Source organism: Tachyglossus aculeatus, chromosome 23, assembly GCF_015852505.1.
Source record: "Tachyglossus aculeatus isolate mTacAcu1 chromosome 23, mTacAcu1.pri, whole genome shotgun sequence".
Classification (NCBI taxonomy): domain Eukaryota; kingdom Metazoa; phylum Chordata; class Mammalia; order Monotremata; family Tachyglossidae; genus Tachyglossus; species Tachyglossus aculeatus.
This window is the reverse complement of record NC_052088.1, coordinates 17,772,453-17,798,960: the sequence shown is the minus strand read 5'-3', so window position 1 is coordinate 17,798,960 and position 26,508 is coordinate 17,772,453. Positions and strand designations below refer to the sequence as shown.

At 42.3% G+C, this 26,508-nt stretch overlaps 1 protein-coding gene across 1 annotated transcript in view; it reads right to left on the bottom strand.

Moving 5' to 3' along the window:
• Positions 1 to 25,052, bottom strand: part of ATG10 (autophagy related 10) — a 201,797-nt gene extending 176,745 nt beyond the window's left edge. Inside the window, exon 1 of the mRNA XM_038765759.1 lies at positions 24,936 to 25,052. Coding sequence (XP_038621687.1) covers positions 24,936 to 25,046 — 111 coding nt within the window. The 5' untranslated portion in view covers positions 25,047 to 25,052. The remainder of the gene's footprint in view (positions 1 to 24,935) is intronic.
• Positions 25,053 to 26,508: the final 1,456 nt, after the last annotated feature.

The window sequence follows — 26,508 nt, the reverse complement described above, 5'->3', positions numbered from 1 at the left end:
CCAGAGAGGTTAAGGGACTTGTCCAAGGTTGCACAGTAGGCCGGGGTGGCACTGAGACTCGAATCCAGGTCTCCTGACTCTCAGTCTCACGGCTTTTCCACTAGGCCATTCTTCAATTTATAGCTTCAGCCTCTCTCGGAAGAGTCTGTCACTGTTTGCGGTTCTGTCTTTTTCCCTTTCAGGCTGCTTAACACCTTTGCTGTTAACACCTTTACCTGTACATATGTATATATGCTTGTACATATTTATTACTCTATTTATTTATTTATTTTATTTGTACATATCTATTCTATTTATTTTATTTTGTTAGTATGTTTGGTTTTGTTCTCTGTCTCCCCCTTTTAGACTGTGAGCCCACTGTTGGGTAGGGACTGTCTCTATATGTTGCCAATTTGTACTTCCCAAGCGCTTAGTACAGTGCTCTGCACATAGTAAGCGCTCAATAAATACGATTGATTGATTGATTGATTGATTTGCTCAAAATGAGCTGCTAGATCCTGACTGCAGTTTTATACTGTAAGATCACTGTGGGCACGGAATGTGCTTGTTTATTGTTATATTGTACTCGCCCAACCGCTTGGTACAAGCGCTCAATAAATATGACTGAATGAACTGAATGAATGATTAGTGTACCTGAAATCCCGCTCGCCCGAGGGTCGCTTTTTTTTTTTTTCAAATGGTAATTGTTAAGCACTTACCACGCCAAGCACTGTACTAAGCACTGAGGTAGTTACAAACTAATCAGGCTGGACACGGTCCATACCCCACATGGGGATCACGATCAATCCCAATTTTGCAGATGAGGTAACTGAGGCACAGAGAAGTTAAGTAACTTGCTCACGGTCACACAGCAGCCATGTGGCGGGGTCAGGATTAGAATCCAGGTCTTTCTAACTCCTAGGCCCATGCTCTATCCATTAGAACACGCTGCTTCATTGTGACCTCAAGTCACTCCGCTTCAGTTCCTTATTCAGGAGCTGCTTGTGGGCCCGGCTGGCCCATCCTTGACACGGGTCCAGTCCAATAGAGCTGAACAGTGCTCTGCACATAGTAAGCGCTCAATAAATACGATTGATGATGATGATTAGGGGTCAGCTTTAATTCAATAATGATAGAATCGTTGCAATCCCGAATCCCATTGGTGGATATCCTGCTCTGCCATTCGATCTGCGTGACTTTGGGCAAGTCACTTAACTTCTCTGTGCCTCAGTTACCTCATCTGGAAAATGGGGATTAAGACTGTGAACCCCACATGGGACAACCTGATCACTCTGTAGCCTGCCCAGCGCTTAGAACAGTGCTTTGCACATAGTAAGCGCTTAATAAATGTCATCATCATTATTATTATTATCTTGCCTAATGCTCATCATGGCGCTGACAAAACTGCTCAGGAAAATCGATCAACAGATGGCTAGTCTAAGCCTCTTGGCTACAGAGGTTTGGGCTGGAGATGTGAGGCTAATTTGGGGCCAAACTCCAGGCTAGCTTCCCAAAAGCCACAATGGCTCTGTCAAAGCATTGCAGGGTGCCTAAGTAGCAGAATTTAGTAACTGTTTTCAGCTTTGTGCTACTGATGAATGCTTTAGGTTGTCGCATAAGGATTTTCAGGGGCAGCTTGAAAAACTCTTATGCAGGACCACTCAAATGTGCAATGTGAGAGCTCAGTCGGTAGCATACAGTCGTCTTTGAATGATCAGAAAACCTGAGATGCCTGGGGGCAAAATAATCACAGGAGGAGAATGGACTACGCATTTGGGAAGTACAGAGCAATCAGATGACATGTTCCCTGTCCAGAAGGAGCTTGCCCTCAAATAGACTGTGCTTGGCACATAGTAAGCGCTTAACAAAGGCCATAATTAATTAAATGGAGAAGAGAAGTATTAAAATATTTACAACACTGTCAAAATAAATAGACATCTATACATAAGTGCTAAAGAACGGTGAAGAGTTAGGGTGAAGGAGATGCAACAATAAAAAGGAAAGAGAAAACGGAGAGCAGATGAGGAAGAGGAATCATAATAACAATATTTACTGGGTGCCCATTGGGTGCAGTGTACTGTTCTTAGGCCTCGGGAAAGTACGTCAGAAGCATGAGGCTGGGGAGGAAGAAGAAAAGAACTGAGAGAGAATAACAAGGTTTAGGAATATATTCTGGATAGAGAGGGTAAAAAAAAGAAAATAAGACTTCACCACATTCACCAAAGGGAATGCTAAGAGTGTGGTGAACGTAACATTCATTCATTTATTCATTCAATCGTATTCATTGAGCGCTTACTGTGTGCAGAGCACTGTACCAAGCGCTTGGGAAGTCCAAGTTGGCAACATATAGAGATGGTCCCTACCCAACAGTGGGCTCACAGTCTAGAAGCGGGAGACAGAGAACAAAACAAAACATATTAACAAAATAAAATAAATAGAATAAATATGTACAAATAAAATAGAGTAATAAATACGTACAAACATATATACATATATACAGGTGCTGTGGGGAGGGGAAAGAGGTAAGGTGGGGGGCATGGGGAAGGGGAGGAGGGGAAGAGGAATAAGGGGGCTCAGTCTGGGAAAGGCTCCTGGAGGAGGTGACCTCTCAGTATTCATTCATTCATTCATTCAATCGTATTTATTGAGCACTTACTGTGTTTAGAGCACTGTACTAAGTGCTTGGGAAGTACAAGTTGGCAACATATAGAGATGGTCCCTACCCAACAGTGGGCTCACAGTCTAGAAGGGGGAGACAGAGAACAAAACAAAACATATTAACAAAATAAAATAAGTACAATGAATACGTACAAATAGAGTAATAAATACGTACAAATATATATACATATATACAGGTGCTGTGGGGAGGGGAAGGAGGTAAGGCTGGGGGGATGGGGAGGGGGAGGAGGGGGAGAGGAAGGAGGGGGCTCAGTCTGGGAAGGCCTCCTAACTTCTGCTACCCTAATGTAAAAGGAGGTACTGGTGTTGAGGTAGCAGGGGAAGGGACCAAAACTGGGAAAATTCATCAGGGAGTGGCCCCCAAAGCTTCCCTAGGCTGGAATGGCAGAGACAAAAGCAAGCTGCTGTGCCTTCCACCCTCTACTGTTGTACTTCCTGAGGCTGAGTTCTGGGTCCTCTTCTATTTCTATCTAGACCCATTCCATTGGAGAACTCATTAGAGAAACAGTGTGGCTCAGTGGAAAGAGCCTGGGCTTTGGAGTCAGAGGTCATGGGTTCAAACTCCGGCTCCACCAATTGTCAGCTGTGTGACTTTGGGCAAGTCACTTCACTTCTTTGTGCCTCAGTTACCTCATCTGTAAAATGGGGATTAAGACTGTGAGTCCCCCGAGGGACAACCTGATCACCTTGTAACCTCCCCAGCGCTTAGAACAGTGCTTTGCACATAGTAAGTGCTTAATAAATGCCATCATTATTATTATTATTATTATTATTATTATTATTATTTGCTCCCACGGTTTCAACTACCATCTCTATGTGGGTGATTCCCAAATCTAGATCTCCAATCCTGATTTCTCTCCTTCTCTGCAGGCTTGTATTTCCTCCTGCCTTCAGGACATCTCCGGTTGGATGTTCCCCTGACACCTCATCCTTAACCTGTCCAAAACAGACCTCCTCATCTTCCCATCCTCTCTTGCCTCTAATTTTCCCAACACTGTAGACGTAACACAACCATCCTCCCTATCTCACAAGACTGTGTAACCTTGGCATTATCCTCAACTAATTTCCCCCATTCAATGCATACGTTCAATCAATCACCAAATCCTGTCGGTTCGAAAGCAGCATGGCCTAATGGCAACAGCATGACCATGGGACTCAGAGGTCATGGGTTCTAATCCCGGTTCTGCCTATTGTCTGCTGTGTGACCTCTAGCATGTCACTTACCTTCTCTGTGCCTCAGTTACCTCATCTGTAAAATGGGGATTGAGACTGTGAGCCCCTGGTGGGGCAGAGACTGTGCCCAACCTGACTGCCTTGTATCGACCCCAGGGTTTAGAACAGGTCTTGGCACATAGTAAGCGCTTAACAAATACCATAATTATTATTATTACACCACTGACAAAAATCCATCCTTTCCACTCTATCCAAACTGCTACTACTTTGATCCAAGCAATCAATCGATAGTATTTATTGAATGTTTATTGAGAATCAGGGTGGTCTAGTAGAAAAAGCACGGGCCTCAGATTCAGAGGACCTGAGTTCTAATCCCAACTCTCTCAATTGCTTGCTATGGGACCCTGAGCAAGTCATTTAAGAGAAGCAGCATGGCTCAGTGGAAAGAGCATGGGCTTTGGAGTCAGAGGTCATGGGTTCAAGTCCCAGCTCTGCCAACTGTCAGCTGTGTGGCTTTGGGCAAGTCACTTAACTTCTCCGGGCCTCAGTTACCTCATCTGGAAAATGGGGATTAAAACTGTGAGCCCCCCCATGGGACAACCTGATCACCGTGTAACCTCCCCAGTGCTTAGAACAGTGCTTTGCACATAGTAAGCGCTTAACAAATACCATCATCATCATTATTATTATTTAACTCCTCTGTGCCTCGGTTTCCTCAACTATAAAATGGGAATTAAATCCTGCTCCCTCCAATTTAGACTGTGAGCCTCATGCTAGACAGAGACTCTGTCCAACCTGATTGGCCTGTACCTACCCCAGGGTTTAAAACAGTGTTTCGCACAAAGTACGAACTTAATATGGTGGTAATAATAATAATAATAATAAACAATAGTTGTACTGTGTGCAAAACGCTGTATTTAGCACTTGAGAGAGTACAATATAACAGAGTTTTTCCCTGTCCACAAGGAGTTTACAGCCTAGAGAGGGAGACAGATATTAATATAAATAAATAACGGATGTGTACATAAGTGCTGCGGGGCTGAGGGAGGGGTGAATAAAGGGTACAAATCCAAGTGCCAGGGCGACTCAGAAGGGAGTGGGAGAAGAGGAAATGAGGGCTTAGTCATGGAAGGCCTCCTGGAGGAGTTGTGATTTTAATAAGGATCTGTAGGTGGGGAGAGTGATCGTGTGTTGGATATGAAAGGGGAGGGAGTTCCAAGCCAGAAGTAGGATATGAGCGAGGGGTCGGTGGTGAGAAAGATGAGACTGAGGTACAGCGAGAAGGTTTCCATTAGAGGAATGAAGCGTGCAGAATGGGTTGTAGTAGGAATTCAGAGAGGTAAAGAAGGAGGGAGCAAAGGGATTCGAGTGATTTAAAGCCGATGGCAAGGAGTTCTGATTGATGTGGAGCTGGATGGGAAACCACTGGAGGCTCTGGAGGAGTGGGGAAGCATGGATTGAATGGCTTTGTAGAAATATGATGCAGGCAGCAGAGTGAAATGGGGAGGCAGGAGGCAGAAAGGTCGGTCAGATGGGATATGGAAGCGCTTGGATCACCTCTGTTACAATTGGAATGTAAAGGATGTATTTTAGAGCTGTTCTGAAAGTAGAACCAAAAATATTTGGTGACACTGAATGTGTAGATTGAATGAGAGGCATGAGTGGAGGATGATGCCAAAGATACAGGCTTGTGAGACATGGAGGATGGTGGTGTTGTCTACAGAGATAGGAGAGTCAAGGGGAGGACAGGTTTGAGTTGGAAGATGAGGAGTTCTGTTTTGGACATGTTAAGTTTGAGGTGTCAGTGGGATATCCAAGAAGAGATTGTCCTGAAGACTGGAGAAAATATGAGACTGCGGAGAAACAGAAAGATCAGGGATGAAGATGGAGATCTGGGAATCATCTGTATAGAGATGATAGTTGAAGCCATGGGAGGAAATGAGTTCTCTAAAGCAGCAGGTGTAGATGGAGAATAGAAGGGGACCCAGGGACTCTCACAATTAGGGGGTGGGTGGCAAGGACGAGGAGGAGTCATAAAAGAGCCTGAGAATGAGCTGCCAGACAGATAGTAGGAGAACCAGAAGGCGGTATCAGTGAAGCCAAGTTTAGACAAGGTTTCCAGGAGAAGGAGGTGGTTGACAGTGCCAAAGGCTGCTGAGAGGTGGAGTATTAAGATGGAGTAGAAGCTGTTGTATTTGGCAAGAAGGAGATAACTGGTGACCTCTGAGAGGGCCGTTTCTGTGAAGGGAATGGAAACATTTTTCCTATCCTGCCTTACTACTGCATCAGCCTCCCCACTGACCTCCCTGCCTCCTGTCTCTACCCATACTAGGCCATACTTCACTCTGCTGCCTCGATCATTTTTCTAAAACACTCTTTAGTTCATGTTTCCTCTCTCTAGAACTCCAGGGATAGCCCAACCACCTCCGCATCAAACAGAGACTTCTTACCACTGGCTTGAAAGCACTCAATCACTTTGGCCCATCCTATCTTACCTTACTAATTTCCTACTATAACTCAGCAAGGTCACCTCGCTCCTCTACCACGAACCTACTAACTGTACCTCAATATCATCTATCTCGCTGCCGACCCCTCACCAATGTCCTTTCTGACTTTGACCTGGATCTCCCTCCCCTTCATATCCGCCAGACCATCACACTCCCGCCTTCAAAGTCTTACTGTAATCAATCTCCTCCAAGAAGCCTTCCCCAACTAAACCCCCATTTCCCCTATTCCCCCACCCTTCTGCATCACCCTTGCCCTTGGATTTGTACCCTTTTCACTCCACCCTCAGCCCTACAACCCTTATGTACATATCTGTAATTTATTTTAGTGTCGAACACCAGATTATAGAGAGCGAGAAAGAAATCAGGTGAAACGCAGAGCTAGCCATTTTTTTGCTGATTGAAGGTTGAGGGATGGAGGCTACCTCCTTCCCCTCCCCACGACATCTGTATATATATATTTGTACAGATTTATTACTCTACTTTACTTGTACATATTGGGTAGGGACCGTCTCTATATGTTTCCAACTTGTACTTCCCAAGCGCTTAATACAGTGCTCTGCACACAGTAAGCACTCAATAAATACGATTGAATGAATGAATTCTATTTATTTTGTTAATGATGCACATATAGCTTTAATTCTATTTGTTCTGACGACTTTGACACCTGTCTACTTGTTTTTTTTTATTGTCTGTCTCCCCCTTTTAGACTGTGAGCCCGTTGTTGGGTAGGTCTCTATATGTTGCCAACTTGTACTTCCCAAGCGCTTAATACAGTGCTCTGCACACAGTAAGCACTCAATAAATACGATTGAATGAATGAATGAATTCTATTTATTTTGTTAATGATGCACATCTTTAATTCTATTTGTTCTGACGACTTTGACACCTGTCTACTTGTTTTGTTTTATTGTCTGTCTCCCCCTTCTAGACTGTGAGCCCGTTGTTGGGTAGGTCTCTATATGTTGCCAACTTGTACTTCCCAAGCGCTTAATACAGCGCTCTGCACACAGTAAGCGTTCAATAAATATGATTGATTGATTGATTTTCCAAGCGCTTAGTACAGTGCTCTGCACACAGTAAGCACTCAATAAATACGATTGAATGAATGAATGATGACTCTGACACCTGTCTACATGTTTTGTTTTATTGTCTGTCTCCCCCTTCTAGACTGTGAGCCCGCTGTTGGGTAGGTCTCTATATGTTGCCAACTTGTCGTTCCCAAGCGCTTAGCACACAGTAAGCGCTCAATAAATACAATTGAATGAATGTCTCCTCCACTAGACTGTAAGCTCCTCAAGAGTAGGGTTCACACCTACCAGCTCTATTATACTGAACTCTCCCAAGCACTTAGTACGGAAACATTCAAATAGTACCGATGGATTGCTAAGAACTTTTTACTTCTAGGAAAGTCCAGCCAATCCCACCAGAATACCTCCACATCAGCTACACTTTGTTCTCAAGCCTCTGTGAATTGGTGGGCATGGGGGCTTCAGGGCCTCAAAAGGACATGTATTTGGGAGCTTAAGGGTTTCTATGAGCCATGAAATAGGGAGTCAATTACTTTAATAATAATAATAATAATAATAATAATAATAATGGCATTTATTAAGCACCTACTATGTGCAAAGCACTGTTCTAAGCGCTGGGGAGGTTACAAGGTGATCAGGTTGTCCAACGGGGGGGCTCACAGTCCCCTTTTTACAGATGAGGTCACCGAGGCACAGAGAAGTGAAGTGACTTGCCCAAAGTCACACAGCTGACAACTGGTGGAGCCGGGATTTGAACCCCTGACCTACGACTCCAAAGTCCGTGCTCTCTCCACTGAGCCACGGTGCTTCTCCATATCCAACTTGGCTTGGGTTTCTCTTCTGACTCATGGTTATTTACATAATAAAGCTATTTAAAACAGGTTCTAAATTCTGTTTTCAGGAGCATGTGCTCCTGCTAAAGGCAGAAAGGGTGGTCCAGACAGATCTCAATCCCTAATTATCCACCTAATTGTGTGGAGTGCATATCTTATCTCTATCCCAAGACCATGCTACACATCAAAATTAAACACTTAATTCATAAGCCTTGGAAGAACAAGTTTATAGCTTTGACTGTTTCATATTACTAGAAAATTTACATGTAGAAAAGTAGCAAAAACGTATGCAAAAAAAAAAATGAATAATGGGTACACTTCAAGGGCTTGTTTCTTTCCAGAAACACAAACAAAATGGGTTTTTATTAGCTGTTTCATTAAGTTTTATTCTGGGCAAAAACAAATACTAAAAGCATATGTGCAGCATCTGATGCAAAAGGATTCTATTCTAAACAGTCTCGGTAAAAAACTCATTACTGTTACATTAAATGTGCAGACTTGTCAAGTAATTTAAGTATAATTTAACTCATTTTACTGTATTTATAATTTCTGACACAGTTTATTTAATGCCTTCTAATCCCTAAATCAAAATGTGTTCCAAACTAATACATTAAATCTGTCTTTTCAGTGACATTTTGCAATAAATATCTACAGCATCTGTTAAGAGTAATTAGTGTGCTTGATTCTTAACGAGTTTAGTACCTGAAATAAGACGATAGAGCAGGAGATGGGAACTTTGACAGTAAACTCCTAAAAACTAGTCACTCACCTAACTTCTCTTGACTCACTTTCAATTACAAACCCATTTTTGAAACAAAATTTTGCTCTGGCATTACTACGTAAAATCTAGCATACTCTGGATTTGAATTTACAAAAACAGGCACCTACTTCCCTGCCTGTGATAACTGCGGTAGTATAGTCTCTCCTTGTCTGATGCATCTTGTCATATTGAAGTTCCGACTGCATCCTCAATAATAACGGTGATATTCCTCCCCTTTTATGCCAGCAGCTAAAACCATCTAACTAAAGTGGGTGTTAAAAAAGCAGGATATGTTCTGAAAGAGTGTAAATTACACATCGGGCTATTTTATAAGCTTATCTTCCATGCATAACCCTGACATGATTAGGACTGCTGAAAAACACATTGAATTCCATCTTCAAACTCCAATACTAAAACTGAAACAAGTGCTGAGGGGCATGACAGGACCACCAAGAAAATCTAATTTTCAGTTTAGTGAAGAGCAATATGCTGAAGTACCTATCAACTTTGTAGTCCTTCCAACTACATTCATACTCAGAGATCTTGTACTCCCCAAGAGCTTAGTACAGTGCTCTGCACACAGTAAGCGCTCAATAAATCATCATCATCATCATCAATCGTATTTATTGAGCGCTTACTGTGTGCAGAGCACTGTACTAAGCACTTGGGAAGTACAAATTGGCAACATATAGAGACAGTCCCTACCCAACAGTGGGCTCACAGACTAAAAGGGGGAGACAGAGAACAAAACCAAACATACTAACAAAATAAAATAAATATTTATTTATATAAATACAATAAATACGACTGAATGAATGAATATGATTTTGTCATGAGCAGTACACACTTTTAAAGACGACAGTTATACATAAGGGTCACGTGGTAAATTTCAACATAAAGTAATGCAGTGAAAACAACACAACACTTAAAAAAAAAGCCCCCTCAGGGGTTGCCTGGTTTCCCTGTAGCCCCATGAGTATTTATTCATTCATTCAATCGTATTTATTGAGCGCTTACTGTGTGCAGAGCACTGGACTAAGGCCTTGGAAAGTACAATTTGGCAACAGAGACAGTCCCTACCCAACAACGGGCTCACAGTCTAGAAGGGGGAAGAGAGACAACAAAACAAGTAGTCAGGCGTCAACAGCATCGATATAAATAAATAGAATTACAGATATATACACGTCATTAATAATATAAATAGAATAATAAATAAGAACATACATACACAAGTGCTGTGGGGCGGGGAGGAGGGTAGAGCAGAGGGAGGGAGTAGGGGCGGTGGGGAGGGGAGAAGAAGCAGAGGAAAAGGGGGCTCAGTCTGGGAAGGCTTCCTGGAGGAGGTGAGCTTTCAGTAGGGCTTCGAAGGGGGGAAGTGAGCTAGTTTGGCGGATGTGTGGAGGGAGGGCATTCCAGGCAAGAGGAGAAGCAGTGCGGCTCAGTGGCAAGAGCCCAGGCTTGGGAATCAGAGGTCATCATCATCATTATCATCATCAATCGTATTTATTGAGCGCTTACTGTGTGCAGAGCACTGTACTAAGCGCTTGGGAAGTACAAATTGGCAACATATAGAGACAGTCCCTACCCAACAGTGGGCTCACAGTTTTAAAGGTCGTGGGTTCTAATCCCTACTCCGCCGCTTGTCTGCTGTGTGACTTTGGGCAAGTCACGTCACTTCTCTGGGCCTCAGTTACCTCATCTGGAAATGGGGATTAAGACTGTGAGCCCCCCCGCCCCCCCGTGGGACAACCTGATCCCCTTGTATCCTCCCCAGCGCTTAGAACAGTGCTTCACACATAGTAAGCGCTTAACAAATGCCATTATTATTATTATTATTAGGACGTGGGCCAGGAGTCGATGGCGGGACAGGCGAGAACGAGGCACAGTGAGGAGGTAAGCAGCAGCAGCAGTTATATTAATAATACATTTGTTAAGTGCTTACTAGGTGTTATGCACTGTGCTAAGTGCTGGGGTGGACACAATACAATCAGATGGGGCACAGGCTCATCCCATATGGGGCTCAGAGTCTAACAAGGTGGAATAACAATAATAATAATAATAATAATTGCATTTGTTAAGCAATTACTATATGCCAAGCACTGTTCTAAGCGCTGGAGGGGATACAAGGTGATCAGGTTGTCCCACGTGGGGCTCACAGTCTTAATCCCCATTTTACAGATGAGGTAACAGGCTCAGAGAAGTGAAGTGACTTGCCCAAAGTCACACAGCTGACAGGCGGCGGAGCCGGGATTAGAATCCATGACCTCTGACTCCCAAGCCCGGGCTCTTTCCCCTGAGCCACGCTGCTTCTCGAAGGGAAGGGATGTTTGATGCCCATTTCAAACCCAGATTCCTCCGACACCCAGGCCCACGCTCCATCCATTAGACCACTCTGTTTCCCCATCTCCAGTGACACTGTAGTCTTGGCTTGTTGACACTGTTCCAATCCATTCTATTTTTGCCTTTCCCCTACATGTAAATTGTGAGCACCATGTAAATAATAATAATAATAATGATGATAGCATTTATTAAGCGATTATTATTTGCAAAGCACCGTTCTAAGCGCTGGGGAGGTTACAAGGTGATGAGGTTGTCCCACGGGGGGCTCACAGTCTTCATCCCCATTTGACAGATGAGGGAACTGAGGCCCAGAGAAGTTAAGTGACTTGCCCAAAGTCACAGAGCTGGCAATTGGCGGAGTAAAACAGGGAGTGTCTGCTTTGTTTGTGGCCACATCAGCACTTATACTAACTGAGCGCTTAGAGTGCGCAAGAGCACTCTACTAATCAATCAATCGCATTTATTGAGCGCTTACTGTGTGCAGAGCACTGTACTAAGCTCTCGGGAAGTACAAGTTGGCAACATATAGAGACAGTCCCTACCCAACAGTGGGCTCACAGTCTAAAGTGGGCTCACAGTCTAAGTGCTCGGAAGAGTTGGTAGACACGCTCCCTGCTCACAAGGAGCTTAGTTTAGAGGGGGAGACACACACTGGCATAAAAATAACAGCTGTTCAGCACATAGTTGGTGCATAATAAATGTCATACCTAACTGAATGAGGAAGAAAGCTGAGCTTCACGCAGGCTGGGGTAAGATCTCCAAATCTGCTCACAGGGTCGGGGCAGGGTCTGCTGGCCCAGTGGCTTTCCTCACGCTCCTCCCCTCTCCGGCTGCTCCGCGGCAGAGATGTCTTGGACTGTCCCCTCCCCGCAGCATCAATCCTAGCCCCTGCCTGCGTTCCAACCCACTGCCCCACTTTCTGCATAAGCACTAAATTATTTTAACCGAGCACAACTTGCGCTGTATTTCTATGGTGTGGCTTTTAATGGCACACTGGAAAGAAGATATTGCTGAAAGCAATGGAAAGGCATGCTGAGCTCACACAGTTATTGGAATGAACAGCACACTCGGGCCACTTTGGCCCGAATAAAGTAACCATAATGAACATACATTTTATACACACACACATATATACTGAATATATATTGTGTATACACTGTGTGTATATACTGTGTGTATACTGTGTGTATATATATACTGTGTATATACTGTGTGTATATATATATTGTGCATATACTGTGTGTATATATATTGTGTATATACTGTGTATATACTGTGTACATATATATTGTGTATATACTGTGTATATATATTGTGTATATAGTGTATATACTGTGTGTATATAGTGTGTATATACTGTGTATATACTGTGTGTATATGCATATTGTGTATATATATTGTGTATATACTGTGTGTATATATATTGTGTATATACTGTATATATATAGTGTATATACTATATATATAGTGTGTATACTGTGTATATACTGTATATATATATTGTGTATATGCTGTGTATATATAGTGTGTATATACTGTGTATATATATTGTGTACATAGTGCATATACTGTGTGTATATAGTGTGCATATACTGTGTGCATATACTGTGTATGTACTCTGTGTATATACTCTGTGTATATACATATTGTGTATATATATTGTGTATATACTGTGTATATGTATTGTGTCTATACTGTGTATATGTATTGTGTCTATACTGTGTATATATACTGTGTATATATATATTGTGTATATATATTGTATATATATATTGTGTATATATATATTGTATATATATATAATATATATATATATATATTATATATATATACAGAGAGAGAGATATCTATGCACACATATATCATAAATAAAGAGAAGCAGCATGGCCTAGTGGAAAGCAAACAGGCCTAGGAGTCAGGGGACCTGGGTTCTAATCCTATCTCAACCATTTGTCTACTGTGTGACCTTGGGCAAGTCACAACTTCTCAGGGCCTCAGTTACCTCATTTGTAAAATAGGGATTAAGACTGTAAACCCTTTGTGATTCAGGGACTGAGTCCAACCCAATTAGCTTTTGTCTATCCAGGGCTTAGTAATAATTCATTCAATCGTATTTATTGAGCGCTTACTGTGTGCAGAACACTGTACTAAGCACTTGGAAAGTACAAGTTGGCAACATATAGAGATGGTCCCTACAAAACAGTGGGCTCACAGTCTAGAAGATGATGATGGCATTTGTTAAGCACTTACTATGTGCGAAGCACTGTTCTAAGCACTGGCGAGGGGACACAAGGTGATCAGGTTGTCCCATGAGGGGCTCACAGTCTTAATCCCCATTTTACAGATGAGGTGACTGAGGCCCAGAGAAGTGAAGTGACTTGCCCAAAGTCACAAAGCTGACAATTGGCGGAGCCAGGATTTGAATCCATGGCCTCTGACTCCAAAGCCCAGGCTCTTTCCACTGAGCCATGCTGCTTCTCTTAGTACACTGCTTGGTATATAGTAAGCACTTAAATACCATAATATGTATGTGTGCGTGAGTGTATATATGCACACACACACACACACATACATATTATGGTATTTGTTCATATATATCTATATCTATATATATATCAGTCATTTATCATTTATATATATATATATATATATAAATCAGTTTCATATATAGATGCAACACGAAGAGCCAATCAAATGTAGAGCATCATCACGAAGGGAACGGAAAATAAAACAAAAGTTATAGCTTTAGTTGGTTTTGTTCTCTGTCTCCCCCTTTTAGACTGTGAGCCCACTGTTGGGTAGGGATTGTCTCTATATGTTGCCAACTTGTACTTCCCAAGCTCTTAGTACAGTGCTCTGCACACAGTAAGCACTCAATAAATACGATTGATTGACTGACTGATTGAATACTATGTATAATTCTGATCCCTGCATCAAAAGAAGGAAAAAAGTAAGACAGAAATGGTAAAGGGAAGGGGAACCAAAATGATTAGTGAGATGGAGAAGCTTCCATATGGGGACAAGCTGAAAGGAATAGAACTCTTCAGCTTGGAAAAATAAAGGCTGAAAAGGCTATGAGTGAAGTCTACAAAATCATAAAGGATGTGAAAAGGAAAAAAAAAAAACCAGAATTGCTGCTACAAATCTCACAACAACAGAGTGAGTGGGCACCCCCTGAAACTTAAAGGTGGTCGCTTCAAAACCAATAAAAGGAAACACGCCTTCAAACACAGTCTGACAAGCATATGGAATGTATTATCACAGGAAGTGTACGGATCAAAAATCCCAGTAGGTTTAAGAAGGGTTGGGATAAATTCACAGATAAATGGCTGAAAGTGATTTACTACAGACAGTATTGTGTGAGGGAATGAGAAAGGTTTAGCTAGGCCTACAAATGGCCACTACATGTTTGGGAATGAGGGTGCAATCCTTCCTCTCCTGCCTCCATGGAATGATTTGGAAAGGAAATCAATCAATCAATCAATCAATCGTATTGATTGAGCGCTTACTGTGTGCAGAGCACTGTACTAAGCGCTTGGGAAGTACAAGTTGGCAACACATAGAGACAGTCCCTACCCAACAGTGGGCTCACAGTCTAAGAGGGGGAGACAGAGAACAAAACCAAACATACTAACAAAATAAAATAAATAGAATAGATATGTACAAGTAAAATAAATAAATAGAGTAATATAATAAATAGAGTAATAGCTCTAGAGAAATGGCTCTCTGCCAATAGGATCGAATAGGATACCCTACCTGAAATTTTAATGCCTGTCTCTCCAACTAGATTGTAAGCCCCTCAAGGGCATGGATCATGGCTCTCCACTCCACTGTACTTTCCCAAGCACTTAGTATAGTGCTCTGCCCACAGAATGTTCTCAATAAATATCACTAATTGATTGATGGATTAATTGATTGAGGATGGATGTCAAGGAGGGACCATCACACTACTCCGCTCAAGTGGAAAGAGCAGGGCCAGTGAATCAGAAGGACCTGAGTTCAAATCCTAACTCTGCCACTTGTTTGCTGTGTGACCCTGGGCAAGTCACTTAACTTCTCTGTACCTCATCTGCAAAATGGGGATTAAGACTGCGAGCACCATGGGGAACATGGACCGTGTCCAACCTGTTTAATGTGTACATAGGAACAGCATGGCTCAGTAGAAAGAGCACAGGCTTGGGAGCCATAGGTCATGGGTTCTAATCCCGGCTCTGCCACTTGTCAGCTGTGTGACTTTGGGCAAGTCACTTAACTTCTAGACTGTGAGCCCACTGTTGGGTAGGGACTGTCTCTATATGTTGCCAACTTGTACTTCCCAAGCGCTTAGTACAGTGCTCTGCACACAGTAAGCACTCAATAAATATGATTGATTGATTGATTGATTAACTTCTCTGTGCCTCAGTTACCTCATCTGTAAAATGGGGATTAAGATTGAGCCGCACATGGAACAACCTGATCACCTTGTATCCCCCCCAGCGCTTAGAACAGTGCTTCACACACAGTAAGCGCTTAACAAATGCCATCATTATTATTACATAGCCTAGTGCTTAGTACAGTACCTGCCACATAGTAAGCACTTAAGAAATACCATAAAAAAGCATCCTATTGCCATTATCAGAGACGAAATACCATGCTAGGCAGACCACTTGTCTTGCAAACTAATGGCACTGCTTATTATTATTATTATTTACATTTTATTGTACAAAGGGCTAGATTTCTGGTGGTCAAATATTGCACGACCTGTTTCCCTGAATTCATGCCTCTGGTACCTACACAGAGATGAACTTCAGATTCTAGACTTGAGCCCGTTGTTGGGTAGGGATCGTCTCTATATGTTACCGACTTGTACTTCCCAAGCGCTTAGTACAGTGCTCTGCACACAGTAAGCGCTCTATAAATACGACTGAATGAATGAATGATTAAACTACCTAAACTGCCACATCACAGTAAAACATTTGCTTTTATTTCATTTCGTATTCTGAATTGGTTCAATTTCATTGACAGATTTCCTTCTACGTGAAGCTAAGAAATGGCATGTACGGAAAAAGGCCTGAGTTTCTCAACCCATTATACTTTGAGGTTGAAGTAAAACTAAAAACGTTAACAAGCAACATCAACACCATGATAATATCTGGTGAGCTACTTTGGGTAACTTATTGAAAAAAGTAGCCACATGCAGCGGGGCCATGTAAAGCTGAACTACAGTAGTAGGAAAGACGATCGTTCAGTAGAAGGATATGTACTGAACAGGACAGAGAAATAGATGTCACTGGATATGCAACTTTAGGAATTAACAGATGCTATTCAGACCACTGCATCAGAGGATGAAGGGTGGATTTCAAACCCAGAAATCATACATTTCTGATTAGCGCAAATTGCCTGGGATCATCTAGTGATCCCATTTCTTTTCTATTTCATAAACCCCTGGTCAACAGTTGGGAGGAAGGAATTTTATGCATACTATGTAAACTCTCTTTGCATCTCCTGTGCAATAAACAATCATATTTATTGAGCGCTTCCTGAATGCAGACCACTATACAAAGCGCTTGGGAAAGTACAATATTACAGAGTTGGTAGACACGTTCTCTGTCCACAATGAGCTATTACTCGCAGTAATAATAATAATAATAATTATGGCATTTATTAAGCGCTTACTATGTGCAAAGGACTGTTCTAAGCACTGGGGAGGTTACAAGGTGATCAGGTTGTCCCACGTGGGACTCACAGTCTCAATCCCCATTTTACAGATGAGGTAACTGAGGCACAGAGAAGTTAAGTGACTTGCCCAAAGTCACACAGCTGACAATTGGCAGAGCCGGGGTTTGAACCCATGACCTCTGACTCCAAAGCCCGTGCTCTTCTCCACTAAGCCACACTGTTTCTCATCAGTAGATGAGTAGATCCCCAATAAATATTTGTTGGTCATATCAGTGATTCTGTATTCTGTTTACCAAGCTAGTTCTTAGTACCTCTCTACAAAGGATTAAATAATAAATAAATAAATGACTTAAATATGTCATATTAATTTATTCAATCATATTTATTGAGCACTTACTGTGTGCAGAGCACTGTACTAAGCGCTTGGAAAGTACAAGTTGGTAACATATAGAGACGGTCCCTACCCGATAGTGGGCTCACAGTCTAGCGGGCTCATATATCCATAATCATGGTAGGTAGACAACATCACACTATCAATAAAAACACACAGAGCATGAAATATTTCCAGGTCGCCTTTGATACACTAATTTATTTCAAGAAAACTTTTCTCTCCCAGATGTGCTTCATATAAATGAAGCCACTCAATAGTAACCTAGCTTTTAATCGTGACTTGGAATCTCAGAGTCGCCAAGATGGCTCGTTAAAAAATGGTAAATTTTTTTTTTTTAGTTGTGAGAACAAAAATCTGCTTCATTCCACTATTTCCAACCAAGGCTTTCCCTTTCACAGAAAGTTCAAACTTTTACCCAAGTATTGAATTCCTGATAGAAAGTCACAGCATCATTCTGCACTGAATAAACCCCTCATAAACACAGCCTTTGACTGAAATCTAAGGTTACCTTAAAGAAAGGGTGCTTTGTAATTCTGAGCCTAATATTTTGCCTGCCTTCACAAGGAAATGTGTCTTTAAGAAAAAAAACTGTAACTATTCATCCTTACATCCACTGTGATGGTCTAAAAAGTCATGATATTCAGAAGTATCTAATTTATAAATGACACAATCTGTTCTTCCTGAAATAACTAGCAGAAACTCACATATACTAAAGGGATGAATCATTTCACTACATTCAATAAATTATGAATGAGAAGCCAAATGTAACCAACTAGGATTAAATGTTTAGTAGTACAGTGTGTTTTCGATTGCAGCTTCAGGTTAAATTTCCTCTTCCCTACCAAGATTAACCAAACACATTCCTTTTCTTTAGCCTTGTTAAAGGAAGAATAGATAGAGGCTTATTTGCTTTTGTTCTCTTGAAGTCTGGAGTTCCATATTGTGTTACAGATTCATAAGAATTGCACAACTGTAGGAAGAAATGCCTATTCAGCTTCTCCTCAAAGGATTTTACTGATTGGAAGAACAATGCTTTATACAATAAGTCAAGCAGAAATGAATACAAAGGCAATAAAAATCAAGTTTTCTCAATTCAAAGTTTATAAATTTGTTAGTCTTTTACGCAACCATTTCTTCATAGACCCCAATTTGCAGTTTCTGTTACTTTGGTGATCTTTACAGACACCCACACTATTCTTGCTCTCTCTCTCTGTTGGAATAATATCGTCACCCTCACCTACACATATAGAAAAAAATCTCAGAGAGAAAATTCCCTTTAGCTGAGTAAAATCCACTTCAGTCCAGTGAATAGATAATAAAATATCCACAGAGTGAAATTTAAAATTTTTAATTTATTGGTTCCATCTTTGGCTATCAAATTCGATTATCTGAAGATTTTTCTGATTGAAAATATGCATTTCCAAATGAGCGGTAACGGCGATAAGAATCAGGGTCACCGCAGATGATGGCATTTATCAGAATAAAACTAGTCTGACCAGAATTAAATGAAAGCCTGATTTTTGACAATCTACTTAATAAATCCAGGACTAAGAAAATAAAACAAATACAATTTCTTCATACTCTCCCCTGACTCTCTCCCTAAGCCTTTAAATACACCAAGTTTCTTTTATGCTCAACCTCACTGCACAAACCCATTCCTGTATAAACAACTTGAAAGGGCTGTATATGCCCACCCTCTCTACCGACTCCTTCTTGACTCCTTGCTATCCAGATTTTGTCCTCTTCATTCTACCACGACTGTGCTCTTCAGGGTTTCCAATGACTTCTTTTTGACAAAATCTAATGAACTCTGCTCTGTCTTAAGCCTCTTCAATCTTTCAGTTACTTTTCGTGCAGTGGACAATTTCCTTCTCTTAGAAACCCTCTGGCACAGGTTTCACCAAAACGATACACTTTTTTTTTTTGTCTTAATGGGCCTCATTAAGGGTTTACTTTGTGCCCGGTCCAATATTACATGCTGGGGTGCAGACAAGATAACCAGGTTGAACACAGACTCTGTCTCACATGATCTAAATCAGAGTGAGGATTTATTTCCCATTTTACAATCAATCAACCAATCTTATTTATGGAACGCTCACCATGTGCAGAGCACTGTACTAAATGCTCGAGAGAGTTCAATATAACAGTCGGTAGACGTGCTCCCTGCCCACAACAACCTTACAATCTAGAGGGAACCGAGACCCAACGAAGTGAAGTGACTTGGCCAAGGTCACACATCGCACAAGTGGCAGAGCCGGGACTGGAAGCCTGGTCCTCTGAATCCCAGGCCTAGGCTCTTTCCACTAACCTGACCCTAATCTCCTAGCCCTTCCCTTTCCTAACCTCTGGAACCAAACATTCCTCAACAATAATAATAATTACTATGGCATTTGTTAAGCGCCTATTATGTGCCAACCACTGTTCTAAGCACTGGGGTAGATACAAGGTAATCACATTGTCCCACGTGGGGCTCACAGTCTTAATCCCCATTTTACAGATGAGGTAACTGAGGCACGGAGAAGTTAAGTGGCTTGCCCAAAGTCACTCAGCAGTGACGTGGCGGAGTCGGGATTAGACCCCACATCCTCTGACTCCCAAGCCTGTGCTCTTTCCACTAAGCCACTGTGCTTCTTACCTGCTTCTACATGTCTCATCCCACCCCAGAGAAGTTAAGTGGCTTGCCCAACGTCACTCAGCAGTGACGTGGTGGAGTCGGGATTAGACCCCACGTCCTCTGACTCCCAAATCCGTGCTCTTTCTACTAAGCCACTCTGCTTCTTACGTGCTTCTCACCTGCTTCTACATGCCCCATCCCTCCGCTCTCTGCTGGGCCAAAGAGCCCAAGGAAGGGAGGTGCAGAAGAGATGGAGCGAATCGGGGATCAAGGGTCTGGGTTCCTCCCCTACTGCCCCCTCCACTCCCACCTGAGCTTTTCTTGTACTTTGCCCACCATTCAGCTTCTTCGGCTGGCTCTTCTTCCTCTCTACCCTCTTTAACTATGTCCCAATAGAGTCAAACTCAAAGGAGGTGGCACTAACTAGTTTTTCTCTCTATCCATTCACAACGAGTTATGAGTACAAACTGCCACAAGCCAGTTCAGTTACCCAAAAAAAAGGCTGCTTGAAGGGAAGTTTTTCCGTAGGTGTAACTAAACTCCTTTAGTGCCTCTTGGCCCTGCAGCTAAAAGGGGGTCTATAAGAAGATCGATTAAAAGAAAATGCAGAGAAAAATAGGGAGAGGTATGATCAGAGAGGTAACGGAAAGGGTTAACGGAGTGATTCAACAATAATAATGATGATGGCATTTGTTAAGCACTTACTATGTGCAAAGCACTGTTCTAAGCACTGGGGGGGATCCAAGGTGATCACGTTGTCCCACGTGGGGCTCACAGTCTTAATCCCCATTTTACAGATGAGGTAACTGAGGCTCAGAGAAGTTAAGTGACTTGCCCAAGGTCCACACAGCAGACATGCGGGGGAGCCAGGATTAGAAGCCTTGACCTCTGACTCCCAAGCCCGGGCTCTTTCCACTGAGCCACACTGCTTCTCTTCTTCTTTATTATTTTTCCATTCCAAAGCATTCGATTTTAGCGGGGTTAGTTTGTTTCAGAGCAGGGAGGTATTTGAAATTTAGAAGGGTGAAGAAAGGGTAACAGAAGTAACAGTCATCCCATTCCTTCATTTTTAGTAATCAATTAATCATGTTTATTGAACACTTACTATGTGCAGACCACTGTACTGAGGGCTTGGGAGAGGACAAGAGAACAGAGTTGGTAGACATGTTCCCTGCCCACAAGAAGTTTACAGTCTAGAGGGAAAAATAATAGTAGTAATAATAGTATTGATTAAGGGTTTACTGTGTGCAGGGCACTGTACTAAACACTGGGAAGGCATTTTAAGTATTCAATCATATTTTTCATATTCAATAATATTTACTAAGCACTTACTGTGTGCACAGCACTGTACTATGCGCTTGAGAAAGAACAATGCAACAATAAACAGTGATAATCCCTGCCCACAACGAGCTCACAGTCTAGGGGTGGGGAGACAGACATCAATTCAAACAAATAAAATTACAGCTATATCCGTAAGTGCTGTGGGGCTGCGGGGAGAATAAAGGGAGCAAGTCAGGGCCACAAAGAAGGGAGTGGGAGATGAGGAAAAGTGGGGCTTAGTCTGGGAAGGCCTCTTGGAGATGTGCCTTTAATGAGGCTTTGAAGGGCGGGGGGAGAATGTCTGTCAGATTTGAGGAGGGAGGATGTTCCAGAACAGAGACAGGACATGGGCCGGGGTCAGAGGCGAAATAGGAGCACAACGAAAAGGTTAGCACCAGAGGAGCAAAGTATGCAGGCTGGGTTGTAGAAGGAGAGAAGTGAGGTGCAGTAAGAAGGGGCAGGGTGATGGACTGCTTTAAAACCAATGGGGAGGAGTTTTTGTTTGATACCGAGGTGGATAGGCAACCACTGGAGATTTTTGAGGAGGGGGGTGGCATGTCCTGAATTTTTTTCGTAGAAAGATGATCCGGGCAGCAGCATGAAGCATGGACTGGAGTGGGGAGAGACAGGAGGTTGGGAGGTCAGCAAGGAGGCTGATGCGATTATCTAGGTGGGATAGGAGGATGAGTGATTGTATTAACGTGGTAGCAATTTGGATGGAAAGGAAAGGGCGGATTTTAAACAGGATTTGGTGATGGATTGAATGTATGGGTTGAATGAGAGAGAGGAGTCAAGGATAATGCCAAGATTACAAGCTTGTGAGATGGGAACGACGGGGGTGTCATCTACAGTGATGGGAAAGTCAGGGAGAGGTCAGGGTTTGGGGTGAGAAGATTAAGAGCTCTGTTTTGGACATGCTACGTTTGAGGTGATGGGAGGACATCCAAGTAGAGATGTATTGAAGGTAGGAGATGTGAGCTGGAGAGAAGGAGAGAGATCAGGGGAGGAGATGGAGATTTGGGTATCACCTGCAAAGAGATGGTAGTTGAAGCCAAGGGAGCAAATGAATTCTCCAAGGGAATGAGTGTAGATGGAGAATAGAAGAGGACCCAGAACTGACACTCGAGAGACCCCCACAGTTAGGGGGTGGGTTATTTACCTCTGTAGCTAAGCCTGTTCCATCATTTGGAGATATCTGCTCTTTTTTCTCTCCATACATCAGCTACTATGTATATGAGAAGCAGCGTGGCTCAGTGGAAAGAGCCCGGGCTTTGGAGTCAGAAGTCATGGGTTCAAATCCCGGCTCTGCCACTTGTCAGCTGTGTGGCTTTGGGCAAATCACTTAACTTCTCTGGGACTCAGTTACCTCATCTGCAAAATGGAGATTAAGACTGTGAGCCCCCCATGGGACAACCTGATCACCTTGTAACCTCCCCAGCGCTTAAAACAGTGCTTTGCGCTTAATAAATGCCATCATCATTATTATTATTACTATATTGGCACTATGATTTATTTTATTCTTGTAGAATTTACCCATTACTCTCTACTCGTAAAATATTTTAATTATCTTTCACCATTATGTCATCATACTGCTAAATGTGATCACTTCCATTTTCTGGCTCAAGAATCTAAACAAAGAGGTAGCAAATTTCTCCAAGTTATCAACACAAAGTCCACAACAGAGATGGTACCAGAACTACAATTACTGATTTTTGTTTACAACCCAGGAGTATTCTTTCAGGAAACTAAAAAAAAAAAAAGAATAGCTGTGCAAATTATCACAACTCAACAGGCTCAGGATTTGAAGGAAATTAAACTAGGGATTAAAGAGAGGAGAGAGTAGACAATGTAAGAATTAAAATAAAACTGCAGACTTAGGATGCTCAATGGCATCAGGTGTGCAACTGCAATAACAATCACAGACTCAGGCAGGTGGGCATTATGAATTTTGTAGACTGGCAAAAGTGTTTTAAGGATAAGAAATTTTAAATATCTTTCTGCAAGATATTTGGTAGATTAAGATGACTGTCTACAACGAGTTTGCCCAAAATTTCAAAATAGGATGGGCACAAGTCATTGTGTGCAAGAGGTCTCTAAGAAAAATAAGCTGATATATAAAAGGCATTGCTTAAAATGAATTCTGATATTCTCCTAGGAAACATCTATACAGAATATTTTCTACAGTTTCCTGACATCAGCTGGAAATCATTTTGGCTTCACTCCCTCTCAGCGATTCCATATGGGCAAACTGCCTAAGGGAAAATATGTGTTAAAGCCACAATTTTGCATCCAGACAGACTGGGATGCCCTGTTTCTGGAAATTGTTAGTTGTTTTGTAGAGGGAGGGATACTGCTCGGAGCATCAGGTACTTTTTTCAGGGATTGTGCCTGATCAGAGAGGGAACCAAACTGGAAATCCATAGTAAGACCACTGCCAGGAGGCAAATACCACAGCAGACTTCATTTTGCTCAAATCCCCATGCCCACAGTCCAAGAAGGGCAATCCGACTTTCTTTCACCCAGCCCCTCTTCACTCTGTGGGACTGAGCTTCAGAAATCCTGCAACGGAGTGAGAGAGACGAGGCCGGAGCAAGGCCCAGACACCCTGCCCATTCTCTAAGCAGTGGAAGCATCTTTAGGGTGGCAGAAATGCAGGAACCAATTGCCCAGGCTGGGAAGTATCCAAATGCAGCTCGAGTGAATTGACAAACTGGAGCTGTTGGCTGCCCTCTCAGCTGGGATTCTGCAATCATCAATCGTATTGATTGGGCACTTCGTGGATGCAGAGCTCAGTACCAAGCACTTGGGAGAGTACAATATAATAGAGTGGGTGCACACAATCCCTCGCTGCTACCTGCTGAAGGCGGTCTTGCAGCCAGCGCACAGATGGAGAGCACCCTCGGCCTCAGTGAAATTGGGGTTATTTATGCTATTTCAATAATTTGCTAGGAGAACTAAGTATGGAATTTTTAAGGTGTTTGTGTTTGGTGGCATGTTCCAAGAAAGCCCAGAGACAGGTTCACTTCCCGGAGGTCAGAGGCTCACGGATTCAAGTCTCCCATAGAACATGTCCAGGTTAGTTCGGCCCACTGACCGACCCTGGTACAGATCTGACCTCCCTAAAGCCCTATGTCCTAGAGCTGACCCATCCCAGCCCATCCAGATTGAAATACACACCTTTCTCTATTTATCTTGGCCCTTACCCAGACTTGCCTCAGAGAACAGAATTGGGACATTTGCCTAGATATTAACCCATGCTGTAGAAGCGACAGCATTTACCGAACCCTACTGGGTGCAAGGTACTATATTAGGGCACTTAGGAAACACAAAACAAACACAGCATCCAACACTTACTTGAATGCTAGCAAACCATGTCCAGGGCCCAAGCTTTACTTACTCCTTGTGTGAGGTTAACAAGCTTATCAGGAGTATTTTTAAAGTCTTTCATTAGGGGATAATATCCATTATAATTGTATATAGACAAAATGCTCCAACTAAATATAATTTACCATGACTTTAGTTGTTTTAATTAAGTTAAAATTGGAGGTGAACTTTCCAGAAAGAATAAATGATAGCAAGACTGTCTTTCTAACATTCACTGTTCTATGGACAACCTAGCCATAAGTCCTACCCAAACCAATTTCCGGTCATACCTTTAAGTGCTTCCATTCCCATCCATCACCTATTTTCTGGGAATGTTTAATAAAATCCGCACAACACTGCTTGAACTTCTTTTCTCCCAGAAACTCTCCTTCTGCTTCCATGGTAAAGGATATCTGGAATGAAAAAATGAAATTTTAGTATTCACAGCAGAACTGACGATGAACAGAATTCTGACCACTCGGATGAGAGCCGGGCAAAAGAATCCTTTGGATAATTACAGTTATCTCATAAATACAGAACACCCTGTGATGATAACGATGGAGTTTTCTGAAACTTTGGACCAAAAATCTGCCCCAAGAATTGCTTATAGCTCTTGCAATGCCACTCAAGCATTAGACTGTGAGCCCACTGTTGGGTAGGGACTGTCTCTATCTTGCCAACTTGTACTTCCCAAGCGCTTAGTACAGTGCTCTGCACACAGTAAGCGCTCAATAAATACGACTGAATGAATGAATGATATTCACCCCACCCCAACACCACTTCTGTACATATCCTTACGCTCTACTATTTCCCCTATCTCTCCTTTCTGCTTCATCTATGTCCTTGGATCTGTGACCTTTGGACTCTTGATTGTCACCCCAACCCCAAGTCCCATATTAATTATGTACAGATCCTTAAATAACATATTATACTTATTGAGTCACATTAATTTCTGTCTCCTCCTCTAGACTGTAAACTTGTTATGGGCTGGAAACATGTCTGAGAATTCTCTAGTACTCGTAGTATCTCTGCACATAGTAAAGGCTCAATAAAGACAATGGATTGATTGATGATCTAATTTACTTTAATGTCCGTCTCCTTCTCTAGGCTGTAAGCTCCTATAGGCCAAGTCAGTCAGTCAGTCATATTTATTGAGTGCTTACTGTACGCAGAGCACTGTACTAAGCGCTTGGGAGACAGTCAATCTAACAGACACATTCCCTGAGATAGAGTCTACCAACTCTATTGTAGACTGTGAGCCCACTGTGGCAGGGCTTGTCACTCTTTATTGTTGCATTGTACTTTCCCAAGCACTTAGTACAGTGCTCTGCACACTTTAAGCACTTAATAAATGATTGAATGAACTGATTGTACCAATCAACAGTATTTAGAACTGTTGATTCTTAGAATTCTTAAGATTCTTAGAATCTTGGATTCTTAGAATCCCAGCGCTTAGAACAGTGCTTTGCACATAGTAAGCACTTAATAAATGCCATTATTATTATTATTTACTGCACGTTGTGTGCACAGCACTGTGCTAAGCACTTGGGAAGGTTAAACCGAATTGGTAGACACAGTCCCCGCCCAAAAGGAGTTTATAGTCGACGGGGGGAGACAGACATAAAAATAAATTACAGATAAGGGAAATATTAGAGTATAAGGATATTTATATACGTGCTAAAAATGCTGGGGTGAATAGCAAACCGCTTAAAGGGTACCCAGTCAAGTCCAAAGAGAAGCAGCGTGGCTTGAAGTCAGAGGACTGGGGTTCTAATCCCGGCTTCGCCACTTGTCTGCTGTGTGACCTTGGGCAAGCCACTTTACTTCTCTGTGCCTCAGTTACCTCATCTGTAAAATGGGGAA